The sequence below is a fragment of the Manduca sexta genome, chromosome 27 (assembly GCF_014839805.1).
Source record: "Manduca sexta isolate Smith_Timp_Sample1 chromosome 27, JHU_Msex_v1.0, whole genome shotgun sequence".
Classification (NCBI taxonomy): Eukaryota; Metazoa; Arthropoda; class Insecta; order Lepidoptera; family Sphingidae; genus Manduca; species Manduca sexta.
In genome coordinates, this window is record NC_051141.1 from 5,357,163 (window position 1) to 5,385,040 (window position 27,878).

The 27,878-nt window shown below is 34.4% G+C and overlaps 1 protein-coding gene across 1 annotated transcript; it reads left to right on the forward strand.

Moving 5' to 3' along the window:
* LOC115452056 (cold shock domain-containing protein E1) lies at positions 1-26,922 on the forward strand. The gene is made up of 16 exons (XM_037443953.1): positions 1-226; positions 591-1,094; positions 5,989-6,383; positions 6,475-6,671; positions 6,759-6,966; positions 7,050-7,238; positions 7,738-7,889; positions 8,321-8,453; positions 9,430-9,621; positions 9,921-10,046; positions 10,603-10,784; positions 16,405-16,622; positions 16,978-17,154; positions 18,620-18,791; positions 18,879-19,042; positions 19,359-26,922. Exons 2-16 carry the CDS (start codon positions 977-979, stop codon positions 19,373-19,375), a joined length of 2,640 nt encoding a protein of 879 aa, XP_037299850.1. The 5' UTR covers positions 1-226; positions 591-976; the 3' UTR covers positions 19,376-26,922.
* Positions 26,923-27,878: the final 956 nt, after the last annotated feature.

Consider the following 27,878-nt stretch of genomic DNA (forward strand, 5'->3'; position numbering starts at 1 on the left):
TAGAAAAATTAAATCATATGATAGATTTACGTCTTTAGACAAAAAAATAAGCACAAAATTTTAAAAAATCGTAGTTTTACCATCCGTATTCTGTCCGTAAATCAAAAACCCCTTTATTCAGTTTTTTTTCTTTCACTTTGTAACTAGGGTGTATGGCTGGATTGAAGTCGTGATAAATGTTGACATTCAATATGGCGGTATGTCGTCAGTGCTATGCTGTGTCGTGGTGAGATTTGATAATTTTATGGTTTTATATTTATTTGCTTTACTAAAGACTCGTTGTCCGTCGGTAAAAATTATCAACTATCGTTCAATTGATATGTGATATGATATTTGGCGTAATATATGTAGTTATTGCGGTTCTTGGGAGTAGGATGTCGCTGTAATTTGCGCTGATCGGTGTATCAAGCGGCCGATACCTACCTAGATAGCAATAATAAAAATGTAGAACGACGTTCGGTTGCGTCGCTTTATTGTAATCCGGCGTTATTGTAACCAATGAATCTTGGTTGTCGGGTGTCAGGTCGCGCTTTCGTGTGAGAATTGTGTTTGATATAGCTAGTAACTAGTAACGACCGTCTCTTTTGCAGCTTGTGAATGTCGGCTTAGAGACGTATCGATAGCAAAAAGATCCTACCATTACACAGAACGGAGCCGATGCACCACGGAGCTTCGACTCAGCAAGCATTGAAGACATCTGAGGACCTAGTAACACAACATCATCATTATTAGTTTTATTTTGCAACATTAGTGGTTTTGGTGTTTAAATTGTGACATTCGCATCAAAGACTCCGCCGTGTTCCCGTGAACTTTTAGAATAAATGAAAATGTGATTTGATTCAAAAAAATTCGACAGTCATATAAAAACTTGAACACCACACAAGATTCTGTGATATATATACACATATATATAAAAATATTGGTACATAATTCAGACATTTTCACAATACAAGGAAGACGAAAGTAACTAAGAAACATGTCCAGTAATCCTCAGTGGAAAATGTTCCAGCCGCCAGATTCACACTCATCACCCCTGCAAGACATTTTAGACCTCCAGCACTCAAACATGCAAGCCAAGCCAGCTTACCGAAATGGTAAGTTATTGTCTTTTTTAATTATTGTTCTACTTACTGGCTACTTTTTAATATTAATTGTAGGTATGAAACAGGCCACCACCTTACGGTTGTGGCATTATTGATATCTACCTTAAATAATTTGTAAATTCTATTTGGTACAATTAAAGAGTTTTATTTACATACATTTTTATATTTCATATAAAAATATATGTAAGTGTTAGGCCTAATATTTTTTTTATTACAGGTGATATATTTACATATTTTTGCAATATTTCCTATTCTTCTATATGTTGTATTATAGTCCATTGGATGCCTTCAAATGCATGTTAAACTGAAAAATGTTTTCTAACATTGTATATTTGCACAATCTTTTACATGTTTTGTAAAATTGGTGCTGAAAATAATGACTTACCTACATTTTACTTATATCCATCTATATTAACAAGTATGGAATTATTTATCATGTGTAGAGTTGTAGACAGCCACAGAGCAATGATTTATATTTAACACTTCTAGACATTGGTAAAAAACCTACCCTTTATAATTTTTACTAAAGACCACACCCTTGTGTTGCATGTGATGTAGTAAAGTAAATACATACATAAATGGTAGTTTAAATTCTGGTTATCTTGTTTTTTTTCAAATTCCTTAAAAATAGACATAGTCAAGAAAGGATCCTAATTTAATTAGGATAAAAAGGTAAGATTTAGGACAATAGTATTTTTGTACTGGAAAATATCTCTTATTTTGATTTTATATCATTTGATAATTTAATTTGTCATTTTATAAATGTTTTAATGGGTAGATTATATAATTGCAATAATATAAGGTAATTTTATTTGATTATAATTGATATTTTGATCTCAGTAGAATATTATTGTGATATGTCTGTAGGTATTATTAATTTATAACAGATACACCTGCTTTTAACATCTGGAGGATTATTATCATTAGCTAATGATTCTAAATTAGAATTCCTTTTTGTGATTCATAAATAGTAAACATCCAAAATATGCAGGCATATCTAGTTTAGTCATGTAATCATAGTTTAATTCTTAGCTATTGTATGTTTACATTATTGGCTAATTAATTTAAATTATATTTATTACTAAACCAAAAAAAATATATTAAAAATATTCCTAATTAGAATATTATTAATTGACACGTGAATAATATTATAATTAGTGAAATATAATTGTGGCTTTATTTCATAGAAGCCTTTTCCCAGGATAAAAATAATAGATATAAAATCTGAATATAGAATTTTATTTATAAATATTGTAACTGATCACTTAAATAATTTGCTTAAACAATTTATAGTTTCAGACTTCAATTCATTTAGATAACAGCATCATAGTAATCACCTTAAGCAATGAACCCAAAACATATAATTTAGGTTTTTCTTTAGAAGGGATATGTGAATGAATTGTTTTGCCTTTTTCCCATGTAGGACTAAACTGATTATTTCAATATAATTCAAGTCTGTCCGTTATCCAATCAATATTCTTTGTTGTTAGATATTGATACATTAGAGCTGAATTTGCAATAGAAAGAATTCTGCATTTTTACCATATTTTATATTCAAAGAAATTGTTTGGTTGAGTAAGTTGGTGATGAGTTGGTATAATAAAATATGTATTGATGTAATTTGATATAGTTTTTTCTATATATTTTATGGCAAAAGACAAAGGATTATTTATAGCCTGGCCAGCAAAATAAAGCTGTTTTAGGACAGATTGCTTCTTAATTTTACAGTTACATGTCAATACAAGAAATCAGGTACTTATTTTACCACAATATGGAGATTTTTTATTCTCCATGTCAGGTTTTAGTCTGCTAGGGTTTAAATATATTTTTTGGGAGCTTTGTAGCTGTGTCATGATAAAAAAAAATCTTTAGTGTTATTTTCCTGGCAACAGTATAACATTTGACAAGTTAAAATTGACCAAGCTAAATTTCTAATGCACTTATTACTGTCAGCTGTAGTCCTACATATTGTAATCTGATTAGAATCCATTGAGAAACAGTTGGAATTATTATGATTTAGTATATAATAATTCTGATAAAGAATTCTTTGATATATACGCAGTAAATACTGTTTTAAAATATAATCTTTTATTTTTTTTATTATATTGTTTATTGTGTCTATCATGGTTATATTAATTTAAAACATTTCCTTAGCAGCTTATATTTAAAACCAGGGATGTTATGGATATGAAATTTCGGATATGGATACGGATATGGATATAGGAATAAAATTATATCGGTTTCGGATACGGTTAAGGATATGTAATTATTTCGGATTATCCGGTAGTTTCGGTTACGGATAATAGATTAAAGTAAAATTAAAAAAAATAAAATAAATATAATGTAATACAGTAGGGCGACGAATATTAACTATCGTTCGTCATCGTCGATTATTAATCATCGATGAACTAATTGCGGGGCATGGGTGTTCGGAAAACCTCTGTGTTTTAATTTAATATGAAGTTTCAGTGAAGTAGTGCCATCTCCTCTCGTGAAAAGTTTTTATCACACTGTGTTAAAATTTTGCAAAATTACCTTTAACTTGAGCAAAAAAAAAAAAAAAAAAAAAGTCTTTGGACGCATTTTGTCCTTATAAATTAATTTTGTACATAACACTAAACTTCCTAGACTATACTAAATAAAAAAATATACTATTTATGAATGAGGTTATGTTATGATTAAAAATAACAAACAAACTATACAAAATTCACGTAGTGCGTGAGCGGTGAAACAAAAACCTGTCGGAACATATTATCCGTAACTTATCCGAAACTTTTATAACGGATACGGTTACGGTTACGGATATATTTTTATTTCGGATATCCGATAGTTTCGGTTACGGTTACGGAGCTCCATAACATCCCTGTTTAAAACTATGAAACAAAGGTAGATTTTTTCATAAAAATAATGCATTTGTCTATTGCATTATTTATTTATTTTCTCTTATAGTTACTATAGCATGGATAGTTCTTATTATTAGATTCATGCACATACTATGTTTTTATCTCTGCATAGTTTCAGGTTGACTGACCAGTCATTGATAATGTCTTTCAAATTAAGTCTATCTTTACATGATTTGTATTATATAAAGTGCAAATAAATAAATGAATGAAAATATGTACCAATTACTGAGATCATCTGTTATCACAGTTGAGGTAGCAACTCCGGTCTGTTAACTTTTTTTGGATATTCTTTGGTCATTATTATTATATATTACAATGACATTGTCTCCATAAAAAGATTTGAATAGAATGTTTTTTTTATTATGACCTTGTAGTAATGATTAGGTAATATATATACAAAATAACTGTGTCGTGTCGTCATTATATCGAATTAAAAAAGAACTATAATATTATGTTTAAAACTCCTTAGGGCGTTTCTTGTCAAGTAATCAGACTTACATTGACTGTGAAACACTGTTCTACCTAACTACAAAAATTTTATTTTAAAATTAATTCAGAGATGTTCAGCATGTAGAATGACAAATGTAAAAACTTTAATGATGCAGTAAGGGGCTATATCGCCGAACAGAATGACACAACCCAATGCGACTTTCTGCAACTTTCACCAAAATATGACACTTAATCCAATCATAGGCAACAACAACAAAAATAAATACTGTCAATTGTATTGCAAAGGCTTTGAACAATTATTAAAATTCTTGCTCCTCATATTTAGCCAGATCACTTTTCCATTATACTTCAACTGTGCTAGACACAAGGATGAAGTTTTAAAAATAAAAAGTAATTAGATGAAGTAAAGTTTTTAAATTGTCTTAAATTATATTTATTATATCAATAAGAAACTCGCTGTGTTTTACCCCATGGTCCGATCATAAAATGCTTTTTTTTTACGATGGTTATCATATAGCTTATGAATGGTCCCATTTTAATTTTATTTGGTATAGACTATAGGATTTTGACTTTAGAAGATGCAAAGAGGAACTCCTTAATCACAGTCTTCATTTGTTGGCTTCGGTATAGCTTTAACCTACTAGCAAATTTAAAATATTTATGTTTGATCTTGTCCTTCGAAGACGCAGTAGGGATCTTCTCAAAATGAAATAGGATGAGTCTGATTCTTCAAGTAGTTGGGTTTAATGCAATGTATTTTATAAACTAACAAAAAAGCAAAAACTAAAATCTTTTTAACAAAAGGCAAACTGTCTTGATATCCACTACAATCCAAAAAATAATTAAACTTAAACACATAAAAGCATAATAATTTCTTTCCAATTCGTGTTTTTATGTTTATATATTACGAACCTTAAATAATTTTTTGGACTCAGTTCGAAGTGAGCAAGTAAAAAACAAATATACAAGAATGATGTTCAATTTAGGATACGGGATTTTTACGCCGTTAAAAGTACCACTGTTTTCTTTTCTATTAATTATAAATTATTCGTGAGGCAATACCTATTATCGTCTAAAGTAAACATTAGTATTAGTAAACAACTGTGGTTGGAAAATAAGTGGCATTAAAAGATTAAGATTTGATGATAATCCTATTTGCGATGCATTGCTTAAGACATGCTAATCTAAATATTTTTCGTTTTTTTAAAATCTCTTAGTGAACGTTTATAACTTCGGTATACTAATAGACTAATACGAAAGAGAAAATTTTGTTTAGTATAATTTTTAATGTATCTATTAGCTGCAAGTGTTTTATTTCTGTCTGGTGGCCTATTTGTCACAGTATCGTAATTCCATTACGTTAAATATGTATTCCTTGCTTGATATTCCCAACTCAATCGGAATGCAAAGGTTTTAGCGCGTTCGAGTTTCATATGGTCGGAATATGGAAAAATATTGTATATTGTATAAAAAAAGCTAATTTCGTTCTTTGCGTGTGCTCATCTTGTAATGCGCTATATTTTTATTTACAGGTACTTACAGTAGTGAGTACCCAAGCTCGCCAAGGGACAACTACAATAGCGTTTCCAAAAATAGTGGTGGAAACCGGTTCTCGGTTGGATACAATATCGATGGATGCCCCATGGGCGATTCAGTTTTTCAGTCTGGCTCCACTAATAATTCATCTCAATATGACTCCGTGAACCACCCACCTATTAGAGAAACAGGGATCATCGAAAAGCTTCTTCATTCTTATGGATTCATACAATGCTGCGAGAGGCAGGCTCGTCTCTTCTTTCATTTTAGTCAGTTCAGTGGAAATACTGAACATCTTAAAATAGGTGACCCAGTCGAATTCGAAATGACTTATGACAGACGCACCGGAAAACCAATCGCCTCCACCGTCACGAAAATTGCACCGGAAGTGGTAAGGAACACTCACTTGTAGCAGCTACTATATAATAAAATGTTTTGTTTGTTGTAAATGTTGTATTACAATACGTTAATATAAACTTTAGGTATTAAGTGAAGCCAGAGTAACCGGTACTGTTACGACTGAGGTGAAGGGCGAGGGGTCAGGGGATAGTACTGGCAGAATTTCTTACGAAAATCGTGGTGAATGTTTCTTCTTGCCTTACACAAAAGACGATGTCGAGGGTAATGTTATTTTGCGCACCGGTGACGCGGTCAGCTTCCAGATTGCAACTAATCAGAGGTACGAAATATATAAATTGTTCTACAACTCGTATTATTTATTGATATATTGATGGTTTGATCCAATAATTTGTGTTTTGTTTTCTAGAGGTACTTTAGGCGCTTGTCACATTCGTTTTGAAAATCCTGTACATCCAGTGAAGTACCATGGAGTGGTATGTTCTATGAAAGAAAACTTTGGTTTTATTGAGCGTGCGGATGTTGTGAAGGAAATATTCTTCCATTTCTCTGAAGCCAAGTGTAGAGAGGAGTTGACTCTTGGTGATGATGTCGAGTTTATTATACAAACTAGAAATGTGAGTTTAACACAACACATTCACATCATTAATGAATTGTAAAGTTTTGTAACGGCTTTATACGTGATGTTATTTCTTTTCAGGGGAAAGAGGTGGCTTGTAACATAACTAAGCTTCCCAGCGGTTCCGTTGTGTTCGAGGACGTGAGCCCGGAAATAATGCGTGGTCAAGTGCTGAAACCACTGGACCGCGGGAACACTGTGCGAGTGCCGCAAAACGACCCTCTCACCGGACGCATTAGGTACCGCGCCGCCGATCACTCCGAAGTCGAGGTAATTGTCTTCGATGCATACACAGCGCAAACTTAACGTACTTGTTGTTAATTCATGTAATATGTAACATATAGATTATCATAAACGTATTTCATTCAATATGTAGATATTTTAATTATTTAGTTAGAATAAGGGATCTAAAGTATACATATCGACAGCAAGTCTGGGTGCATATTTGTATGCGTGAAATTAATCCTTCTCAATTATAGTAATTAGTCCTATCACGTAGTCCAATTTATTGAGGTAGTGTATTGTTAAAATTTTAAGAATTCAGTTCATGATATATAATATCTATCTATTTGAATTTCACAAAAAATATACTCGCTATAACCTTGTGATACCGGCTATAAATGAACTCTCGTTGAAACCTTTACGATAGTGGCAGCATCAGTTTACAAAGAGTATAACGAAAGAAGTGCATATCCGCGGTAAAAGCATAATATGTAATCTGTAACATGTCGAATGCAACGATCAGCTCATTGTGCATATAATATTGTAGGTACCGTTTGGCGACAAAGATCAATGTGGCGAGTTCACGCTGCGCCACGGCGATTGGGTCCAATTCCAAGTAGCCACTGACCGGAGGGATCAGTTAAAGCGCGCCACTTACATCTCTTTACTTGACGAGTCCTTCAACGTGTCCGGTGAACGGTAGGTTAAACAAGAATTACATTCGTCATTGTATTGCAATGATATGTTCCTCGAACCATTGTCAGCCCTCGCTCTTGTATTACAATTGCGAGACGTTCTGAACTTCGTTATTTTATGTTCGAGAAAGTTTTTAAGAGTTAATATACATTATTTGTTTAAATTGCTCGAGTTGAACCGAATTATTCTCTACAATCTCTACAGTTCTTAGTCTTAGACGGAGCTGGCAGATAAATTGATTTGATTTGATTGAAATTGAGAATATTTAAATGGCTTAAATGGAATTACTGGGTTCTAACTATGATTTATTTTTGCATATTGTTTTATTTTTTTGTAAAGCAGTGTTTTTTTTTATTTTCTATGTTGTGAAATTCAAACTATTTGTATTTTTGTTCCGCGATATGGTTAATAGAATTGGTGGTATTTGTGCACAGGCGAGAGCAAGGAATCGTTTGCTCCCTCCGAGAGGGGTACGGCTTTATCCGGTGCGTTGAAAGGGAACAAACCATGTTCTTCCATTTCGCCGAGGTGCTTCGCCTGGGCCAAGAGCTTAGCGTGGGAGACGAGGTAAGGTTTCATTTATACTATATAGCTTTTGCCCGCGGCTCCGCCCGCGTTATAAAGTTTTTCGGGCTAAAGTTTTCCGTTATAAAAGTCACGCTATATATTTTCCCGGGAGCCTATGTTCTTCCTAGGGTCTCAAACTGTCTCCATACCAAATTTCATCTTAATAGTTGGGTAGTTTTTGAGTTTAACACGTTCAGGCAGACAGATGTAGCGGGGGACTTTGTTTTATAATATATTTTTAAGAACTTTTTAAGAGAAACAATCCCGTCATACATCATTGTTGCATAACTTTAACCGTTTACGCAGCGCACGCAACGGAAGCTCTCAAAACTAATAATTTTTCAAAAAACAAAGGACTATTCAACACAAAAAGAATTTTTCAGTTTGGACCGGTAGTTCCTGAGATTAGCCATTACTGCTCCGCTCCTATTGGGTATAGCGTGATGATATATAGCCTACAGTACTCCACGAACAAAGGGCTATCCAACGCAAAAAGAATTTTTCAGTTTGGACCGGTAGTTCCTAAGATTAGCCATTACTGCTCCGCTCCTATTGGGTATAGCGTGATGATATATAGCCTATAGCACTCCACGAACAAAGGGCTATCCAACGCAAAAAGAATTTTTCAGTTTGGACCGGTAGTTCCTGAGATTATCGCGTTCAAACAAACAAACAAACAAACTCTTCAGCTTTATATAATAGTATAGATTTTTTTTCGATTAACAGTGTTATGTTCAGGTATATATTGGAATTATAAAATCTATTTATAAAGAAATAAAAAATGTGATTACGAACGCCTTCATTTAGAAAGTATAATGTAGAACATGTAATTTGTATTGGATTACATTTTGTGATGAGTAGTCATTGTTTATCTGAATTCAGATCTAATAATTATGACCTGACATCATAGCAAACTTTTTTTTACGTTTTAAAACGTATTGGTCTGAATGAGGGCTAACAGTGACTGGTGGGACAGGTGGAGTTCACGGTGGACCCGGTGTCGACATTCTCGAACATGAACACGCGCCAGTCGGCCATCCGCATCAAGCACCTGCCAGCGGGCTCGGTGCACTTCGAGACGCTGGTGGATCGCGGGCTGCGTGGCGTCGTGGCCAAGGAGGCGCCGGCCCACACCTCCACCGCTAGCCCCACCCGACCCGCACCACCTGTAAGTCACTTCACACCTACAAGCAACAACTGACGCTTCCTCTATATGAAGACGTGTTATTATTTATTGCGTTTGCATTACATCTGTGATGTTCAATGTTGATCATTTATGCAAATCCGTGCCTACCTCGGGTATGTGATGGTTGGCCGGCTATTACAACATTACCAACGATTACCGCAGATGTAAAATTTCTGTGGACACGTATTCATGTAGATTAAACCCTAATATTTTTTTGTTGTTCGTATTTTATTTTTATGTATCGCATCTAAATTTGTTTTATAAACCGTTACTTTAAACAGGATACCAATGGCTTGATCACTTGTCAGATCAATCAGACAAAGAAAACTCTGCCTTTTATGGCCAAGAAATGTGAATCTAAGACGCTGCCGCGTGTTGGGGACAAAGTTGTTTTCGATCTGTATCAGGTAACATATTATTATGCTATACCAACTTCATAGAAGGCGGTACATTGTGTTGAGTGATCATCAGAATACATTGCGCGTAAGTCTGCCATTTAGCGAATTTCCTTAACCATTTGGAATGCTGCTTGGAGATCAGGTATGACATTTAGGGCGAACGGTGATGTCTTCAAAATGTCGTGCCGATATCTGCTGTTCACCTCATCTCTCACTCTCCTGTGCCATTCATTCCACTACTTTTTAAGGTATGGCTTATGCATTGCTCCATGGAGATCATAAATATATATAATTTCTGTGCACATGGGTATTCAGGTTTTTAATATCACTTATCATTTAATATATATTTGACTTGTCAGTTTTTTGTTTTTGCTTTTTTTATTTTTGACAAGTTCGAGTTTTCGGCGCCTATAAATTTGTTAAATCATAAGTTTTACAATTTTATAGAAAATAGTTTTGCTTGGCGGGTCATTTATATATTGTGGTTGAAAACTCGAGCTTCGGTGTGGGCGGTGTAAGGAGTGAGTAGTGTCCGCGGCTGAGCGTGGCCGTGTCATCGTTGTAGGTGAAGCGCACGAAGGAGTTGGTGGCGATGTCGGTGGTGGTGCAGCACGGGCTGAGCAACGGCAGCGCGAGCAGCTCGGCTGGCGCGCGCCCCCCCATGCACGGCTTCATCGCCGCGCTCAAAGACGGCTTTGGCTTCATCGAGACCTCCGACCACACCAAGGAGGTGTTCTTCCACTTCAGGTATGCCCTATTATTAATATTCTACTAAAACTCTATTTTGCATATTGGTTTTATTTACTATAGAATTAATAATTGTGTTAAATTAAGTAAAAAAAAATGTTTGAAGATTGCAATTTTCATTTTATCCTGATACACGCCCTATGGTGCTGTTTAAATTGTGATCTATCCCACTAGCACATAAATAATTTCAATAAAAATATCACGGTTATCATATTACCAAGAATTTGTCGACGTTGAATAAGTGTAGTGTTACTGAGAGAGACGAGACGCATACCTGCGAACGCATTTTATTTCGTTGTATTTTCCAGTTTAATTTTACATTATGTGTTAATGCTCCTGCGATTTATTATGGATGATGAATTTATTATGTATCTGTTGCTTTCTCTTCGGCAGCATGCCCTTGAGTTAATTAGAGCTATTGCTGATGCAGATTATACTTTATTGTTAAGAAGTTGTGGTAGCACATTGATCAAAATTCGACCGCAATACAATTAATCAATCCCAATTCTCACATATTATACATAAACTTTATTTCTCTATATGCATTTAAATTATGCCAAATCCCATAATTCTTGCTGTGCACAATGTGCTTCGAAAGTAGTATAAGGATTTTATCTTCGCGTATTATTGTGGATTGACGTATCATCAAACGTCGGTGTACATATAAACGATATGGTCAGTTTTAGTCTGCCATTTCATGAAATACAACTATTTCATGAACCTTTTAAGATCTGACCATGACATAATACTGAAATCGGTCAAATAAATTATGAAAAATACCAAAGTGAACACGTGTTTTACAAATCAATCAGAGTTAATATAACTTTTCGATAGATACTAACAGTAATCAAAATGGTATTCTATAATGCACGAAATTAGACGCTTTAATTACTCACACAGATTTATGATTCCTGATGCTACACTTTTGTTTGTAAATAATTTCTTTATTGTATAATAAGTTTATATTAAGTTATTATAGTAAGTTTATGCTGTTTATATTATAGTGAACGCATGTACTTTATTTTGTTTTGGATGTCTCTCTGTATTTTTCACGACAGCACGTATTTAGCTTATTTACGGGAACCGCCTAGCTATTAAATATATAATTCAAAACAAAAAAAAAACATAGTTTTGCAATTGGTCTCGCTGACGTAGATGGCATTGATAATTTATTTATGAAAATGGTTAAGTTGAGGGTTATGTTGGTGAAAGCCATGGTGTTACAATATTTTATTCTTTTGTTAATCGATATATGTAATGCTAAATGTTTTTTTTATTAAACGTTTTATATTATTTGGAGTGCGTTATAGAAAAAATCATGGCAAACATACCAATTAAACCATGGTTACTTCTTGTTTATTAGTAGATACCCTGCTATCATTGGCGTAGTAATTAATGTAACTTTATGCCAGAAAAAGCTACTGCGAACTATAATTTATCTAAGCTTATTCAAACATTAATCCTTCGTATTCATGTAGCTTGTTTTTAGTTCATATTTTTTCATACGTGTACGGCAATGTGACCCCTCTGCTGCTGATGGTAAGTGGAGTGGCGTCAAAAAGAATGTCGACTGACGAGAGATGATATCCCTTCGGTAGTCGACACAATTTTGCCGGCCTGTTGAAACCAGATACACAGGCTGATCCCGGAACGCGACACACTTACGTGGGCCACTATGGCGCTATCCAGGCGGATATAAAATATATCCTACAATTAGCAAATATAATATATTTTCGGTAAAAGTGTGACAGTTTTACATCCACATGATTTGTTGAATGTGACAATTAATGTAAGGCATTAAGGTAGTTTAAAAAAATATGATATAAAGAAAACGCTTTTAAGCTGGGGCTACGTAATTGAATAATTTTGAGGTGAATTTTTTCAATTCCCAATTTATGAATATTATTACGTATTTAGCTGTTGCGTACGTATATACATAGTATCACGTCCTTTTCCCTTATCAGGGGTAGGTAGAGGAGTAACACTCTCACATTTTGCTAGTTTTATTCAGTCCCATATAATAGGGAGCAAGTCTTTTGCTATTTACCGTACAAATCCAAACCCCGGGACGATAGTGACTAAAAAATCCCAATATCACTTGGCACGACCCGGGATTTGAACCTATAACTTTATTTAGTACGGTAGTCATGCCGCGTTTGCGTGCAACTGCGCCACAGGGGCTGTCCAGTCAGTTGAGCTGATGCGAGTTGCGACGTGCTTTTTTTGCAAAAGCGCTGTTTGCCCTGAAATAGTAGGGTAGTTGAAAAGCTGGTGCGTGCGCACTTATTTACTTATTTTAGAAAGGAATATTTATTATATGCTATTTTTTTTCTTGGTTTATGTTTTGCGTGTGATTACTGAAAAAATTAGACGTCGCCTGTTCTGTCCATATTATAAAAATATCTTTTTGATTCATACTTCAAATATAACAAAAGAGAAGAATAAAAATTCTATATTTCACTGAAAGTTAAGCGCGAGGAAGACTATTAAATTGAATTCGATAAAACAATAAGACAAAATTTGTTCTATTGCATAATAGGGATTATAGAAGTGGTCCCAGAACCTCAAGCATCTATGGATGTTTCATATTAATAATTTCGGTTTACTTATTTTTTGGGTCGCATTATATGTATTTGCCCAGTGACTATACGAAATATCTTAGGTCGATAGAGATAGTCGGAATCAAAGAAAATAAGTTGAACATTTTTTCACACTTTTCTTTTCGTACACTTGACTTCCATGTCGATGCTCGCATAAAATCATGTGAGGAGTTTCATTTATATTTTTTGCTAAAAGTACAATATTTTTTCTAAATACCACGTTTCTTGTTGTCATAAAGAGCTTAAAATCGACTATAAACTTTTTTGATGTCTACGTTCCTTTTTTTAAAACATAAGTTCCCTAGTTGTTGCGTGCAGAATCGCTGCACCATATAAAGATCAAATTAAAAACTTATGTCGAATAACAGCGTGGTGAAGACTTGGTAAAATTAAGCTTTGGACATTTATGATGAAACTAGCTTTTGCTCGCGGCGTCGCCCGCGTGAACGAGTTTTCCGGGATAAAAGTCCCGCTATATATTTTCCCGGGATAGAAAGTAGCCTATAACCTTCCCAGGGTCGACTACCTCCATACGAAACTTCATAAAAATCGGTCAAGTAGATTTTGAGCAAATCGAATTTATGGCTCACTATTTTGGTCATTGTGGCTTCCACATGAAAGGTAGATAGTTATATGCAGTCGCGGACTTTTATTTAACAATATTTAAGACAAACAATCCTACGGTACGTTACCTTTGTTCAACGTCAACGGTTTAGGCAGCGTAGGTATGCCACGATAGCATTTTTTTCGATTTACTTGATATGTATTCTATTATGACCAAATTACACAAAATTATTAGACATTGTAGCCTATGTATTATTCTAAGGTATAACCAATATTACTGTAAAGTTTCATCCAAATCCGATCAGTAGTTTTTTCGTGAAAAAGGAACATACATCCAGGCATCCTAGCCACAAACTTTTGCAATTACATAATATAAGTAGGATTATGATGGAAACTAACTTTTCATCATAATAGGTCGGCTCAGCTGCGGTGGTAACATCGTCTCGCAGTAGATTGACGTGAAGAGAGAGCATCCAAGTGACCAAGTACAGCAGATGTTTATAGACGTTGCAAATAACGCATCAGGTGCGCCAATCGATCGTTTGCTGGCCCACACTGCAAAGAGTACATACTCCGTTACAAAATAATCATAATTATTAAGAATTACGTGTTGGAATGTAGGCATTTATGCACTTTTAGATATCATTAAGGTAACAGCTTTATGCCTTTATAATCTATATATATAAAAATGAATCGGTATTTCCCTTGGTCACGCCATCACACGTGAACGGCTGGATCGATTTCACTTTTTTTTTTGTTGTGTTTGTTATTGCCAGGAGAAGGTTCTTAAGAAAGAAAAAATTTAAAAAGTTGCGCGGAAAATTTGAAAATTTAAGAAAACTTAACCAAAATGTAAATTTTATATAACTGTCAATTGTTTGAAATAACTGTCAGCGATTGACAGAATGCGCGCCTCAAATTCATAGTTAAGACGGGGCAACGTCTGTCGGGTCAGCTAGTGTTTTATAATAATGTTACAATTTTCGATACTCTGATACTAAATTAGATATAATATGCAGGTTAATTATACTCCTGATTTTAGGGGATAAGTACACACGCCTGTGTAGATATTATTAGGAATTTCTTCTGTGACTGACACAGTTAAGATCTTCCAAAAGATGTCTTTCCAACAAGGGTTGGCTATAAAACTTGTTTTCGACCCTTGCCGCCTAGTGCACAATACATATAAAAAATGGTGTTTATTCTCAAATTTCAAAGGGCACATCTGTGTCTGGAACTCCGTCACGGGTTATTTTATTTTGTATTACATATAATGAAAATTACATTCACAACAGAAGGTATAACGTACTTGCAAATAATACAATAATGCTTTTTTATTGTAGGGATTTGCTACAATACGTATTTTCATATTTAATTTGAACTTAGTTTTGGACACATGTTGGTTATCCTTATAGATATGGCGATAAGATTCAAATATCTAAAAACTTAGAAGAAAACGGTTGAAATATTTCGCCAGACTATAAGAACATATTATATTAAATTGATTTTTTAGTCCACAATACTGTGGAAACTTTTTATTTGTATACCTCGCCCTAAGGGCGTTTATCTGAAACTGTGGCATCTACACTTTTAGTTAAGAAGAGATTTGTTTTATTATAAATCTGTAGTGCTTGTTAGAAAAAAAAAACACGTTTAACACACGAGTAGTTAACAATGCTATTAAAAAAACAACTAAACACCTCACAAAAAATCCGAACTTGATAAAATCTATGATCCACAATTCTTATTCCTTGTATTTGCCACTGAGGACACATAATATAATCTTGTATGCTAGCATATACCTATGCGGAGGGTATGGAACTATCTTAAATAAAGCGTTAGACTTGCCCTTGCGTATTTCTAAATATGTTATATACGAGCCTATACCATAATTAGTACACAATATAAAATCTTGCTTACTACGAGGCGAGAATTTTCTCTTAAATTGTTATTGCTATTACTTTTAAATAACAACATTTTTTTCATTTTGTAGAATTTATAAAAATACCCTTATAGCAGTGGCGAAGGGTGACTTTGTCCGAAAGGAAATCTGACTCAAAATATTTGCCACGGAGTAAGACCCTTATTCCTACTACCGCCCAGCCTTGGAGGACGACTGAGCGGTTATGTTGCGATAACCGCTGCCTTACGGCCCGGCATACTTTGCCATTGCAATATAGTTAATATGTGCTTGCCAGGATAATTGTACTTTTTCTCAAAGGCGTCTAATGCTGTGTTTATAGTAAGAACTAACAACGTCAATTAATAAACGGAAAAAGTACCTTTGTCGGTCCAATATTATCCCTATGTTTTATATTAGCGATTTCACGAACTCCTCAAAGAGTATGAATCATTCAATTTAAACTAACATTACCCAAAACATGTATGTTATTCTATGTATTTTCGAAGTTATAACCGTAAAGTGATTTATAATAGAGTGAATATATGGATTGCAGTAACTTGGAGGGCACTCCGGAGAGTTTGGAGTTGGGCGCGGAGGTGGAGTACACGCTGGGCCGCATCAGCGGTTCGGGCGGCGGGTGCGCCAGCGCAGAGTTCGTACGGCCTGTGCCGCGTGGCACCGTGCCTCTTGCCAAACCGCTCGAGCCCACACTCAGCGGCACCGTCACTCGCACGCTGCGCGCACTCAATCCCGACCAGGCACACTACTCAGGTACAGCCACGCGACAATCATGAACAATACAGCTTTAAAATCATTGCTGGAGAGAATATTTCGACCTGCGCCTCTATGTCGTCATAATTTGTATCAATGGTAATGTTTTGTAAGTCAGTCAGTAGTGATATATATTCTATAGATATGTAGATATTCACTATAGTTACATTAGTTCATTAATATAATTAAATTAGTTTTTATTTAAACTACAGGCCATCACAATACCATCATATTGTGTTATTGACATTGGTGGATCATTCATTATTTTGTAATGATATACATTTAAGGCGCAAGTCAAATACAGGTTCAATTTTATAAGTTGACGTACCAGCTCAGTTATAAGTTTTTCGTCTAGGAATGATTCAGACGGAGGCTGGCATCAACTATGAATTCGGCATAATGGGTCTAGCGTGCAAGCGTGAGATCTTGCAAGTGAGCGATCCGGTCACCTTCCAAGCTGACATCGAAGGCAGGGCCACCAACATCGTGCCCATAAGGAAGAAGAGACGCGCCACTGTTGATGCCATTAAAGGTACACAGAGCTTTCTTATATACATAAGAATAAGCCTTGCCATTCTGGAACCTTTTGGAAATGAGTTCCGGTTAGGGTTGAACTTATTATTCTCTTTAGTTACTTATTGCTTACTGGTTGCTACCTGAGGTCCGTGATTTTACCAATTTCATTACTAAACTATGTTGGCACTAAAAACATCAAACAAATTATAGTATACAGTTTGCTCGTATATGAGTTATGCTTCATATGAGTAAATCGAAAAGAACTATCAAACTTATCAGTGCCGAAGGGTAAAATATTTCGAAAAAGAAGTCGCCCCATTTGTCATTTTATTCACTATATATTATTTGACAAGTTTGTGAAGAAAAACCGGTTGGAATAGTATTATACAAACTGCTCATTACCATTGTAAATTGTGAAGTACTCTAACATGATCATGCTACCATTTAACACATGTTGTTAGGTTTATTTATTCACTACGCTTTTACTATATTTAATATCTGTTTATGCAGTGTGTGGTAAAAAGAGGGCATTAATAATGACTTGACCAAAATGGTGGATGATTTGATGTTATTGGTATAATTAGAAAAAGTATATGGATTAGGATATTTTTTTCAATATGTTGAATAATTTTTCTAAAATAATATAAATTTCAAACATTTCTGATTGCAAACAACGTGTACCTAGCCACTGCCAAGGACCTTCAGAAATTTTTATCCAAGAACAATAAAAATGTTTTTCAATCAAATATGAAATTCAATTCTTTAAAAATGTTGACGTGTTTTTGTAACTAGTTCTAACTAAATAAACATTCTCTTTGTAATGGGAGTTTATAGTATTCATAATAATAGAATATATATCACCTATATTTTGTCGTGCTTTCTCGGACATCTAATGTCGCTCAAAAAGGCAACGCTACTTGTAAGTATAACCATGTCATATAAATACAATACTTAATATTTTATGCTGCTTATCCATCATCTTATTCGTTGGCCGTCCGGCGATACGGTATTGTGAATATTACGGGTTATACCTGGATACGATTTGCTCGAGGCTGGGAGAGGTGGCATAGTTTAACAGAAGCCTATATCTAGTATTGGGACTTTACAGGCTGTGGATGATAAAGATGTTTATCACATAAACGGGGGTCGGACAATAAATTTGTCGTTTTCATAATAATAATAATATCAGCCCCGTATTATATACTTGCCCACTGCTAATGCGGGCCTCCTCTACTACTGAGAGGGAGTTTTCATAATTTTAGTTAATATTTCGTATTATGATTCCAATTACTTTTATGCATGGACTCTCAAAAATTTCATTATTTTGATAGTCCATATGTAAAAGTAATTAGAATAGTTAAATAGTTTCACTACAATGTAATTTTCATTGAAATGTGTATTTTATTTGCGGTTAATTTTGATGACGCTTTAATGCGAGGCAAGTTGGTCAAGTGTGAGTAATATGTTGGTCGTGACTTCAGGCGGGTTCGGGTTCTTGTCGCTGGAGGGCGAGGACAATCGGCGTCTGTTCTTCCACATGTCGGAGGTGCGCGGCACGCCGTCCGAGCTGCAGCCTGGCGACACGGTCGAGTTTGTGATGCTCACCAATCCGAGGAATGGCAAATCATCCGCCTGTAATGTCGTTAGAATTGCGTGAGTCTCACTATTTTTATTAACTTCTAAAGATTGAACGTTAGCACTCATGATATAATAAATGATCTCCTGTTTTTTTCTGAGCAGGAAGCCGGCGGCGAGCAAGGGACGGTGCGAGAGGCCGGAACGTCTGCTGGCGCGACTGCGCACCGCCTCGTTGGAGGAGGCGGCCGGGCCGCGCGTTGTGATCGTGCGCACGCCCCGCGGGCCCGACGGCACGCGAGGCTTCCGCCCCCGACGTCCTGTCGCAGGTACGTACACAACATTTTAAATTCTCACGTAGTGCACTCAGGTTAAACTTGTTGATGTTGATAACATTTAACTAAGACGAAAATTATAATAGGAATTATCCACTGGAGAATAATTCAATTAATAGGAAAGTTTTGATAAAATTTATTAATATAGAAATTTCAATGCAAGACAAAACAATGAACTAGTTATATATCTCGCCCATGCGTACGTATCCACAGCTTTATAGATATTTTTTATAACACTCATCTAAAATTTTTTAAACATACTTGATGCATAAAATCTAGTGTCCTTACAAATGTATTGTGCATGTTGCAGAAATATTGGCAGAGTGAGAGGAAGAGAGGACCGACATAGTAAGGCCTCCACATTTCGTAGGTATCTCCTGATGTTTTATTTTCGGTTCAGATTGTTTCAATGTATTCGTGAGAGACTGATTGATCCTTCAACTTTAGCAGCATTTAGAAAATTTGTTTTGTTAGTTTTACTAATCATAGTCGAAGACAAAAACAAATTTCAAAAGCAGCATCTATGTGGCTTATGACCCATAAGCGAAGAACATATCAAATTTATTAAACTGGACTTTAGTTGCTTATTTAGAATTTTCATATACATGAGAGGTTCTTTTTCGCATAGACACGTTGTTCAAAATTCCGTTTGTATAATTCCTTATTCAAGTGTATTATTGTTATGGTTTGCCAAGTTCAGTCGCGGGCGGCACGTAACACGCAAGCGCCCCATGCGGGTTGCCGCTCCATGTATTTTGTTTTGTATTTTTTTTGTAAAGTTTTGTAACACATTTTGACATACCCTTATGTAAATATAGTGTCTAGTTGTAATGTATATCGAGATGATGTCCGACCGGCTTGTGTTCTGGACAAGTCTCTACGAGGCACTGTATGGACGACTGTTACTTGTGTATTGGTCGGCGTTTATACTCGGGGGTGTGCCTCTGCAAATGCGTTAATACGCGGTCGCCAGCACTGTGTGCGCTTCTCAAAAAATTGCTGTTGGACGGTGGTGAATTATTCTTTTGTTGTTGTTGCGTTTAGAAAAGATCTCTGTACGCGATGTTCTTTCTGTGATGTGTGAAAATTTCATGTGCAATAAAATTATGTTTAAAAAAGAATTATCGCCCTCACAGGGCAGCCTGCTAGTCGTTTAGTGTTACTTGGCCTCCTCGTATTAACCTCACAGCTCGCTTGTTACGGGCCGCCGCCTCTAATAATACTCTTGTGATATGGTTAATTTTATATTGTACGAACAAAATTTTCTTTAATGGCGGAAGCCTTTATACAATTATGAAACGTACTGGGATAGAACCAAAGACTGAATTAATGTAACAGTAAAAATATCGCTATTAGAATATTTTAATTGATGGTATGTTGTAAACTTCACGGTATCTTTGTGGTCAAACAATGTCGTCTCATAACTTATTTACTTGTTATTATGTATGCACAGATCGATTACAAACAACGGAATTCAACGAGCTGTTAGACTTTATGAATGTGATGTTATTATCAGCGTCATACCCGTTAGGTTTGTCATGTTCAAATACCTTAATTGTTTACCTCATGTTGTGTTCTAACAGGCGTCCGGCCAGTGCTGGCCGGGTTAACATAATTTTGTGTTGTGTTGTGCCCGCAAATTAACACTTGTTATTTTATTACATTGACACTGAGACTGATTTAAATTATATGTTGACGTTAAAATATATGTCTCAGCAATTAGTTCCGAACAGTTTATTCTTGCACCTTTAACTTATTGACTACCTAATGTTTAAGTACACAGTGCAACTCGGAACTATTTCCGAGTAAAGTTATTTTTTTTCTTGGCATCTACAACGTACTAAGTTATCTCGATAAGCAATAAAAAATGTGTTCAAATATTTGTTATATGGCAGATAACGCAGCTCTCGGTTCGTCGGTATGATACGAGTAGCGCAGTGTTAATGTTATGTGTAGGGAACAACGAAAACGGCTGTCAATTCTAAATGTGTGTCTCCCGTTGGACCATTTCTGTACGATACTGAGCCTCATTTATCGGTCTCCACATAAAATTCGCTGCACATACGTATTATTCGATATTGTTAAAGCTATCTTATTCTGTTTGTATTATCACTGTTAGTTATACCATCTAAATAAATGGCACTATGCAAATACTTTATTTTATATTGGTCGTTCGAACATTGAGTTACATCTTCTGGTATTTTTAAAGTTGAACTAACGTCGAATTGAGGTTTCCAAAAAACAGTCGTATTGTATACATAGCTGGCAACTCATTTGAGTGGTACAGTTTATCATTTTACAGTGTTTTATTTTTGAAATCCTTTATTAAGTTTGTGCAAAAAATGGAACGCATTGGGACTCGTTCAACTCTCGACACGCTATCTTCGCCCGTCCGGTGCGCCCATTTATTTTCTCATATGCCTTATATATAATGCTTAAGTTCACAACCATCAGATGTAGGCGAATGTCAGAATCACAAACTTATGGTTTGCTTTCGGTATTTTATAAATTAGCGAGTGTTAAGAGACGGAAATTTTTATAGCAATTTGTCGATATTTAACAATGATGTTTTTGTAAAAAATATTATTAATTTGACCATATGCGGTGGTGGTAACTAATGTGCTAACTTAGCTTTCTGTATATCAAATTGTACATAAAAAGATTAAAATTATAGACCATCCATGTTAGCGCGCGTATCACTCGAAACACTCATTAGATTCAAAATTTTATTACAGAAAAGGATGAAACTATATTTTGAGAACATCTTGTGTTTATTATCAAATCGATTTACAGATACAAAGTACATTCGATTTATTAACTTTTAACTTCATATATTAATTTTAATGGCACCACAGATTCTCGTCAAAACGTTAGGTTTAAATCCACATATTCTTGTGGGCACAACTGTTATTGACATCAGTGTGCTGTAATTTAAGAAATTTTCGAGTGGTGTGTGAGATCTCTACAATACGGGTGTGTCGTCAAACCAGTTCTCCGGCGAGTCCTTTAAGACTAAAGACTATAATAATATCAAAAAGAAATAACTCTTTTTTGGATAGTGCCATTTATATTTCTGTTTTCACATAGACTTTACTATAGATTTCCTTCAACGACAATATTTGATTTTGTAAATTAGAGCGACGATCTGGCATCAGATTTATTTTTGCAAGTAATGCATTAAATATAAAGCGATTCGAATAATCATATGAATAATATGCATTTTTTTTACAATTAAAGAAAATTCTTTAAATTTAATTAAAAAGCAACGTGTGATCAAGTTTTTATTTAAACGTATTGCTAAATTTTAGGGTTTAATTTAAAGCAACGGAAAAGTATAATAAACAATTGTCAAAACGATTTTTTTATTTCTTTTGTGTAAAATTTGCCCTGCGAACGTTTTGTTTATGCTGGGCGATAAAACTAATGATTTGAAAGCTAACAAAGATGCTAAACCGACGTTATCGAGGAGAAATATTACGTATAAACGCTCTCATTAAAAAAAAAATGGCACGAGCTTGATAAATCGTAATGTTTCCATATGATTGGAGTAGAATTTGTAATTTATATGCTCTTTTAACGTTGTAAACTTTAACAAGTTATAAGGCAGGTGTTGTAAGTAGGTATGTTTTTTCGAATTTAAACGTGCATACCCTCCACTTTTCGTTCTCTAATGTCTTCAAACATGGCATTATATTTTTCATTACTACTTGTAACGAGACTACAATCAAATAGCTGCTTATGTAACCACGAATTATAAACTTGTTTAAATAAGAAATGTTGATAAACAATATTTAGGCTATTTTCTATTAATTTATGATTTTGGCAAATTCAAATGCGTAATATTGACACAGTAGAATATAGAGAACCCTTATTTTCCTAAATGCATTTTATCAGCTACAATACCGCATGCATCCTTTTTATTATTTTTGTATCTTCACGAAGTTATTTCTCTCGTTCTAATTCAAATCCCGCATGCGTTAATTTTGCTTCGGTGCCTAATATGTACCACCGAAGTTCAGTGAAGCTAGGAATATATTTTTTTTATATTCATATATTTAGAACATGTTCGTGACAATATCACTTGAATTTTGTGTTATCCAATTTGCAAACAATTTCCCTAGTTAAAGGTTGAAATTAAAATGAATAAAACCGTGGGCCCTACCCATTAACCGTAGTTTAGTATTTAATATCTCGATGCAATGTGGTCTGCATTGCAATCATCCAATTGTTTTATAGTAGATACATTTTAACATAAACGCGTTAAATGAGGGTATGCGTTATGATCGAAGTGTTTAAAATTGTGCGAAACTTATTGTAAGGCATCGATTCATCTTCCTATAACGTTGGATGGCGGTGTTATGATTGTTGTTCAATGCCGTAAAACGGAGCAAATGAGCTCCAGGGTGCAAAGAAATTAAATTAAGATCGAAATTATTCCCAGATGAAGCAACTCCACTGTAATTTAGGTGAAAATAAGATTTCTTCATAATGAAGATGGATATGTTTAATTACAGTTAATTTGCTTTGTTTGTAATTAATTTAGATTTTCTACCTTTGCTTCCTATATATCCCTGTTTAACGGTAAACATTAATATGAAAGGCACGGACAGAAAGAGAAATATTTTTTCCATGTGAAATATAAAATAGTTGGGTATATAATATGGTGGTTGCCAAACCGTTGTGTCTGTTCGGTTGTTTGAAACATGTGGAATGTTGAGTCTCCAACAGGCCCCATGAAATAAACAGGAATTTTGAACAAACGTTATATGCTTTATGCTTTAAACTTACACATTTTGTTTTCTTTAAATATATACAATGTTATATTATATATACGCTCCTGTAACACTTATATTATAGTAATAGTTAAAATGATGTAATAATCAGAATTTTTGATGTTGTAGAGTACGAAAATAAGTTCCGAGTCACCTCGGTTATAGGTATTATTATATACTAGTCTTAAACATTTATTCCCGGTGACGTATGCCAGACTATATATAAGCTAGATGCTAATGAACGCCCCTATGTGAGATCTGATGCGAAACTTTAGTATTCACACAAAACGTTTCCCTGTATCTGTGAATTTGGCGAACCAGTAAAGAAAGTGAATACGGTGCCTAAAAGAACCTCTAAGTGACCACAAAATCAAACAAAAAATGTTAAATTGTTTAAGCCTTTCAATATTACATCTTCTAAATAATAATAAGAGTTTATTTTTTTTATTCTTTTATTGTATTCATGAAACAAATGATCCATGCCAAATGTTTATACATCCTGTATCGGTAGATTTTTTAAATATAATGTGATGGAGTCATTGTAGAGGCCGCGTGGTCGCTTGGTCGCGCGGCCGCGTGTCGAGATTTGTTTGTTACTGTACCGTCTGGCGCACGGGTCTCGTGCGCTCGCCTCACACACTAGTGCCTATTCATGTTTACTTGTTGCGAATGGTTAGCGCCACTTATGATTACACAGTTGCACTATACGTTTGAATATTTAACTATAATCGATCAAGCTTATTTGGTTAGTTGAATGCGAATTTTAGATATCGTACGTTTATACATGTATCGTTAGTTACTAGATGACAGCAATATATACTATGTCGCGGTGCGTCGAACAAAGTGATGATAATATATCGAGCGCTATTTACCATAAAGGTGTATTTGTAAGTGTAGTGGTGATTACAAATTTTATAAGAGACATTTGTATAGATCACACTAATGTTTAAATATTAGATAAGCCATTATGAAGTAGTTACTAGGTGATACAAACACAAATACGCTTAACGTGATGCTATCGTACATTCTAAATGCACATGACGCAGCCAGAACCTGAGTGGAAGTTACATCTATAAATTATAATAGACGGTATCATATCGGACTTGGAACTATTTTTTTTATAAATGTGGTTGTAAAATGAACTGCCAAAATAAATGATCGTTATTAGAACCTGTTTTATGAAAACTCCTCTCTCGGCACTGGTGACGGTGACGATTGGTTCGATAATGTGTGTGAGCCTCATGTTGCCCTGTTATTTCAATTTCATAAAAGGGTTTAATTTTCTCTATTATAAATATTTCAAGTAGTCATAAGTAACATAATTTATCAGATGTGGCGTAGATGTAGTTCCATAATTCATATTAATTTTATAAAATATATTATATAACATACATAATATATTACATACGTTTGGAAATACTTTTTCATATATGACATCCGTACGTTATCGCCGCTTACATTTACACCGTTCACATCACTTTGTTCCGTTTCGAGATATTATATTTCACGAGGCTTTTTATAAATCATGTGCATGCCGAGTTTTGTGAAAATAGTGTACAGTGTCCGTAGAGTATTATGTATTGAAAAAAGTAGTCTGCGCCGCGGTTATAATTTTATACAAATATACAATATGATCGATTAACGTTCGCCGCACGCAAGTATTATCCTTCATCATGTTATATCAAATTGATGTAATTTGTAACAATCTATCGGTCATTGCTTTTAGGTTTTGGTAGTTTGATTGACGTGCGAATGCTAAATTAAGCGCAGTCAAAAAGAAACATGTGGTTCTTCTGTCTATAATACACTACTACATGCTGAAGCAAAGTTTTATCGTATACAATACTAAGCTTGCTTTTACCCTTGCGTGTTTCTCGAATACCTCATGATTGTAGTTATTTAGACCTAAGTACGTCAAATTTCTTATAAAACATTTACTTCAGTGTATACTTGACTGTACTGTATTACTTACTGGATAAATTTATTACTTCGAATAACCACAATAAGGTGCGTTGGGGTAAGAATGCACGAGGGGTAACATGGTATAAAAAAATTGTCGGTAAAGAACGGATTAAAATCATCCGATCTTGCACATATAAAATTGTGTGTGTTGTCAAAGTTTATAGGTACACGCAGACGCGTAAATTCAGTCTTTATATTATATTTTAGGCGCTGGTGAATGACTGGTTTTGTTGATTTGTTATTTAATTACACATGAACGTAATATGTCTTTAAATAAATTTAAAAATATATACAGTGTTACTCCTAAGAGGGGAGGGGGGGTATATCGGATGCCTAGAAAATTGAAATATAAATTTAAGCTAACTTTACTTTACTAAGATAGGAATATATACTTTCCATAAACTGTAGTATCCCTTAAGTGTTGACGGATGGCTTTAGAGAGTAGTCTAAACTATACCTGTGAAGATCCTATGGTACACTTTTAAAGCCTCTTAAAACATTAACTGTTAGTTTTAAAGAATTAAAAAATATATATTATACACCATTTAGTATATTTAATAATATTATATAGCCCAGTTAATGATTTATTACGGTAATTATTATAGAATACAGGTAAAATAAAATCGCGAGCACTCGTAACATCTTGAAATAGCGTCCGAATTTACCCCAACGTACCTTATGCAATTTGGTTATCCGCAAGTTTAATGTTTTTGTAACGTTGTAATGTTAAACCACGCCCCGGCTACGTTTCGGCTCGGTATTTAAGTGATACAAAATGTTTTTTACTTTATATTATTAAAATGTTTAAGTTGACGACACACGTTTAACTCAATATTATATAATTAAAGGCTGTATAATCGTCAACAAATAAATACGATGAGAAATTTTAAATGTGTAACATGTCCTTTTTCATCACTATTTTTTTTTTATTATCCAAACCAAATATCATTCTTTATTTGTCCTATCGTTTTTGGTATTGATGTATTTGCTAATTGACACTCATCGTTAGCTAATCTGAATGTGGATCGATATGAAAGAGATGTGCTTTGGGTAATCGAAGCGACTGAGAACAGCGGTTGTGATTTTATTGACTGCGTTGTGTTAAATTCCTATATCCTATAATAAACTCGGGAAATAATATTGGCGCGTTTTATTGAATAGTTCAATGACATTTCATAACTGCAGATTCTACCGTAAATGTTAATGGATGGGAAATAGAATCAATCTAGAATATCCACACAAACGCTTTACAATGGGCAGGGATTGCTTATCGTAAAATTCGATTCACGTCGAATGATATTTGAGTTATGAATTGAGTTTAGTAAAATAATGTTGAGTGCAAGATGTTAATTGAATTTTGGACTTTTCGATTGGGAAACCAAAGCTGAGATCAAGATATAGCGTTAAAATGTAAACGGGGCTATACTTGATTGTAGGATTTCATATTGTTAAAAGAAAATTAATAATTTTAAAAGTATTTCATTGGTCTCGCGAGCAAAAATTAGAGGTACTAATTATTCAGATTTATTGTTACTACATTTTCAGTGTCAATTGAAAATGTCTACCGAATTTTATTTACGTCATGAATTGAATACAGACACAATAGTGGGATTCTTTTTTTTATGACAACTACCATGTATTTTTAAATGTAGAGATAAAATTCTTTGATTATGAAGAATACATACAGAAAAAGACTATTTGGGTTTTTGAACTTATTTAGCAACTTTCGTAGCTGGCTGTACTTAGATATGAGCAAACAATTGGCTTAGGTCATGGGTTTGCTACATACTTACCGCATCGACGCACTTCAAACGCGCAGTAAACTATGCTGTCTGCAACTATTTTTACATAGGCATAAACATGTGCGTGGAAAATGCACATGAGCGCACTTCAAAAAAAATCGCTTTGTAGGTGTATATAATATAAACAAGCGATAAGTACTTCACGCTCGGTCATCATTGGCTGCTCTTCATGGCATCTGGACGAGGGCTTACTGCGAGGCGTCCGAAAGGATAAGGGATGACTGGATAATTTTAATAATAAGATGAGATTAAAAATATCAATATATTTACATAATTACCCATTGTTCATTAAAA

Coding starts and splice junctions, on each gene's coding strand:
- LOC115452056 (XM_037443953.1), top strand. CDS start 977: ATGTCCAGTAATCCTCAGTGGAAAATGTTCCAGCCGCCAGATTCACAC. Junction 7,890..8,320: donor TTCAACGTGTCCGGTGAACG/GTAGGTTAAACA, acceptor ATTTGTGCACAG/GCGAGAGCAAGGAATCGTTT. Junction 17,155..18,619: donor CACTGTTGATGCCATTAAAG/GTACACAGAGCT, acceptor TCGTGACTTCAG/GCGGGTTCGGGTTCTTGTCG.